Source organism: Cyprinus carpio, chromosome A6, assembly GCF_018340385.1.
Source record: "Cyprinus carpio isolate SPL01 chromosome A6, ASM1834038v1, whole genome shotgun sequence".
Lineage (NCBI taxonomy): Eukaryota > Metazoa > Chordata > Actinopteri > Cypriniformes > Cyprinidae > Cyprinus > Cyprinus carpio.
Window position 1 is genome coordinate 10068645 of NC_056577.1, and position 4938 is coordinate 10073582.

At 39.1% G+C, this 4938-nt stretch overlaps 1 protein-coding gene across 2 annotated transcripts in view; it reads right to left on the reverse strand.

The window, feature by feature from the left end:
• Positions 1-4304, reverse strand: part of LOC109056062 (ETS translocation variant 5-like) — a 6743-nt gene extending 2439 nt beyond the window's left edge. For both annotated transcript variants that reach the window (XM_019073276.2, XM_019073277.2), the window contains exons 1-7: positions 4152-4304; positions 2799-2932; positions 2541-2628; positions 2381-2428; positions 2092-2142; positions 373-496; positions 1-278 (exon numbers count right to left, since the gene is read on the reverse strand). The exon at positions 1-278 is cut by the window's left edge and continues 10 nt beyond it. In XM_019073276.2, the coding sequence (XP_018928821.1) occupies positions 1-278; positions 373-496; positions 2092-2142; positions 2381-2428; positions 2541-2628; positions 2799-2846 (637 nt within the window). In that variant the 5' untranslated portion in view covers positions 2847-2932; positions 4152-4304. The remainder of the gene's footprint in view (positions 279-372; positions 497-2091; positions 2143-2380; positions 2429-2540; positions 2629-2798; positions 2933-4151) is intronic.
• Positions 4305-4938: the final 634 nt, after the last annotated feature.

The window sequence follows — 4938 nt, forward strand, 5'->3', positions numbered from 1 at the left end:
TGCTGTAGGAGGCATCTGGGTGACTGACAGGTGGGCAGGGCATGGCAAAAGGTGGACTCTGACTGTGGAGTGGAGTCTGTGCTCTCTGATGTGGTGGTGTGGAATTGTGGTTGGGACCAGGCAATAGTGGCAGTCCTTGTGTCTGAGTTTGAGCTGGTGGCATTACTCTTTTTTGCACAGTGTGTGTTGCTGTGCTGGTAGAGGAACCAAAGGGTGATGCCGGTGTAGAAGGAGGAGTGAGTGGCTTGTTAAAAGTAAATGGCTTCCTGTCAAAGGCACTAAAATTGAATGACAAAATAGAAATAAATATGATTCAGTGACAAGGAGTGAGAGATATAGGGAAAGATGGGCAAAGGATGAGGAAATATATACCTGTAGCTATATAGGCACTTTTCTCCATATGGAGACAGTCTCTGCTCTTGTCCACACGGGGAAAACTCTCTGCTTGGGCTCAGTTCCCGCTTTACTTTAGTTTGAGGGAGTCCATGGAACATCACTAGAGAAAAAAAAAAAAAAAAAAAAATTGTGTTAAATTTCAAATAGTTATTTAACTTGAAACCTACACCACTGGTCAAAAGCCTGAAATAATTAAGATTTTTATTTATAAGTCTCTTATGCTCACTAGTGATTCACTTATTTGATAAAAATACAGTAAAAACAGTAATATTTTGAAATATTACAATGAGAAAATAACCGTTTTCTACTTTAATATTTTAAAATGTGATTTATTTCTGTCATTGAATTTAGAGTCAATAAATTTTCAGCAGCCAGTCACGTGTCACTCAGAATGATCATTCAGAAATCATTCTAATATAGTGAATTGGTGCTCTATTATTATTTTTTTCTCATGCTCAATCATTAATAATGCTTATGTTGAAAATTTTTGCCAATTAAAATATTTTTAAGGAAACCACGATTTACAGCATTTATTTAAAATAAAAATAGTTTGTAATATTATAAATTCTTTACTGTCAACATTTGACAAATGCATCCTTGCTGAATTTTCTCTCTCTTTTTTTAATCTTACCCATTATTAATGGCAGTGTAGCACACTTTTTGCTGCTTAATATTTTTGTTTTCACCATTGATATTAAATGTTTCTTGAGCACCAAATCAGCCTTTTAGAATGATTTCTGAAGGATCATTCAGAAAAATTCATCTTTGTCATCACATTTTAAGTTAAAAAAAAAAAAAAAAAAAAAAAAGACATTTTAAAATATATCAAATAGAAAACAGTTCTTTTAAATTGCAATATTTCATATTACTGGTTTTACTAATGCAGCTTCTGGGAGCATTAAAGACGTCTTTCAAAAACATTAAAAAAAAAAAAAAATCACAATTATTTCAAACTTTTGATTGGTAGTACAGTCTAGTGTCATCTGTTGTCAGGTGTTTGAGGAATATGTAGTACTGGACTAAAAGAGATACTCAGTTTTAAAGGAGCAGTTGAAAAAGACCTTTCCCTCTAGAAAAGGAGGCTGCAAGTTAGAACGCACAGACTATCACGTGATTCCTATGAAAAAAGTGCCCCACTCGTCAGCTGTGGTGAAAGAGGGGCCTGTGAGAGCTACAGGCATGATGCCAGATAAGAGGAATTGTGCCAGACAAACACACACACAATTTCTGTGCAAACAGGTCCATGTGAATTCACCTTCTACAATAAACACCATTGAAAATGCACACAATCAGACTTATTCAGACCCAAATGGGAAGGAAAACTAACAAGGGAAACAGCCAGAGCACTGTTCACCAGCACATAATAACCAGAGTGTGTGTGCGCCGAGGATCCAGCCCCATTAAAATGTCACCGAGCTGGAGGCTGCCGTGAGTTACAGCACCGCAGCAGCAGACTGGGCCTCACATGTGCACGCACACACACACACACTTTATAGAAACATCTCAAACTAATCCTAGGAATCGGGTTTGGCACAGAAACTTTTGGAATGAGAAGTTTTGAGATTCATTTAATTGATTTTCTTGGTTTCAAGGAGGAAGGTGCAAGGATTGCTGCTCAAATTCAAAGTCAGTTTCTATAATTAATAAAGGCAAGCTCTATAGGCTATTCTGCATGAATATTCAAAGAGCACTCACAGTTATCCGACTGGAAATCTGGGACAAACTGTTCATCATCAGGTACCTGGGCTGCACACGGAGAGAGAAAACAAAATGATTTAATTATTTATAAAAATAAATTAAAAAGTTTCTAGTGAATATGAATAATGTATATATTTATATATGCTGTAATGTCTTGTCCCATTTGAATGGGGCCCCAGAGATCAACCACTGGATGATGCATTAACAGCCAAGTTGTGTTTTAACAGTAGTTATGAAATGTATTCCATAACCATGACTATTCTAGAGCTTAGGACTGTTGTCGTACCTTCTGCTATCCAAATCTCTTGTAGCTGGCACAGATCTTGAAAGAGCTCTGTGGGACACAAAGATGATTTGTGAATAAACAGCCTGATTTGTTTGGGCCTGGGTTAAATGATGTGCTTTAGAGGGATCTGGATGGATTGATTGCATGTTCATTTGTTTACCCTCTGTATCCTGTGCCAACTCGGTGTCAACAAACTTCCTTTTTCTGTCACTGAATGGTCTGCAAGACTGTTCCTGCGTGTGAGACTTCTGTAAAAAAAAAAAAAAAAAAAAAAAAGGCCAAGATCAAATAATGAGAGTTTGAACAAGTGATCACTGTTCACAGCCATCCAGTATATGCTGTAGTAAAACATTTAAAAGCGAACAACAGTCACAAAAGTGAAGAAAATGAGGCATGACAAGTTGAAGCAGAGACTTACTCTGGGTGGCACAATGAAAGGGACCTGCTGGTCGTAAAACCCGTCCATGTCGCTTGCTTCTCACTGCGGCCTAAGGGGCTGCAGCAGCAGGGAAAACGGGAATAAACAGGGATGAAGGGGGGTGATATCGTCGCCTGTCGGAAGAAGAGCCGAGAAAAGTGGCACTTAGAGAAAGACACACACTCTGTCAGGATCTGATGCAGCTGTCAGTGAACGTCCCGGGTCCTGACAGTCCAGGACCAACTGTCCCTTTGATCTGTGAAAACTTCAGCTAGCCTGTTTGTTTGTGTAACACTCACTATCCGCTCAGATGAAGTGTGCTGCATTAGTGCAGGACACTCGCTCATCCTCTCCTTCTCTCTCTCACACAAACCATTTAAGGCTCACGGTACAGATGGGGGTCCTTACATAACCATACAGAGCCATCTGTTGCCCATGAGACTACCCAAGACTCCATAATCAGAGTCTAAATTAAAAAATATATAATTTAGAAAATAAATAAATAAGCAGCTTCATTTACTAAAACAAATAAGGTTCAGATTTAAACAGTGGAAAGACTGGAATAAAATAACGACGCCTAAGGTATTAAATCACGCTTCATCACACACGTGTGTTTATTTTCCCTGACGCAAGTGTTCAGGCCATAAAATCTGCCTGGCCAAGAAAACACCTCACAGCCAACACTGCCGAACCTCTCTGGACCAAAAACTAATTAAACATCCATCGCTTAACATTATTGCTTCCTGAAGCTTATCAGACCTTTATAAAACAGGAGGAACGTGCGTCTGCACATTCGTGCTGAAAATGAAGAGTTTGTGCTTTTAACAATTTTATTGGCGATAATAAAGACTGTCAGCGGAAACTATAGCTGTTAAATAAGTAAATCAAGATTATAGCGTTACAACAGCGAGTTAACAGGTAAAGGAACGAGTTCAAGAAGTTCAATCCCTCCCATCCCCCGCGCTCCCCCTCCCTTCCCTCTGTCGCTTGTTTTTCTCAATGAAGTGAAATTTGATCCTTCGTGCGCGCGACCCCGAAAAAACCTCAGTCGTTCCATTCATAAAAATACCGAACGCGCGAGGAGCACTTCATTAAACCGCATATGGAGTTTGCAGCGCTCAAACTGCGAGTATGACTCAGTGAAAAGAAAAAGCTTTATAAAGTAACTCAGAAAACAAACAGCGGGGAAATGGTTGCCAAATATGCGCACAAAGAAAATGGCGTGCGAGCCAGCAAAACTAAACGCTGCGTTTAAAGTAAATACAACTTTATAAAATTAAAGCAAAATATTAAACTTGCATCGGGGAATAATTAAACAATACAAAACTAGAGCAGCGTGCAGAAAATACTCACCCAGCGTTGATTAAATCCTTTGCTTGTATAAAAAGAGTGATTTGATAGATCCCAGAGAAAACCCGTCTGCGTTTGCGATCTGTAATGGGTATCGCACTCTCCCTCAGCTTGACGCGACTGAAATTTTCTCAATGGGATCGCCTGCTTATCCGAGGGCATCGGTTTAACACTGTAGCTCACGCTCATTGGTTAGTTCCTCACGTCATTCAAGCTATTGACCAATGGCTGTCTCTATATTACCTACGCCATCTGAGGCTGCAGTCAGCCATTCAGAGCAGGTCTCTCTCCTGTTTTTATGAATGGCTGGGTTTCATTCAACAGCCAGATGTTTCTCCACCTCAAAGACACTTTTAAAGGGCCAGAAGCGAGACAAGAGTGAATGGCCAATTGGGGCTCTAAACTTGCGATCCGCTCTGACTTTCATTTGAGTAGTTGCTGAATATCATTTTTTTTTTTTTTTGAGTAATAAATAAAGGCTGTGAGCTTAGGCTATACATAAAGTACAAACCATAGAATCCAAATAAAAACTTCCTCATTCTTTGTTTGAAAGTAAAAAAAAAAAAAATCACTACTAAAATGAATAAATAACTATATGAAAAAGCAGAGAGAAAATGTTTACAGTAGAGTCTAGCTATTGCATTTCGGTCTGAATATTGACTGAGCTTAGGAAACCACTGACCTCTATATCTTGGGTGACAGAAGAGTGGACGTGTCACTGTGGACAATGACTGGAATCCTCTGTGATAATCTCATTCTGGCCAATGAAAATGTTCCTCACGACATCTCT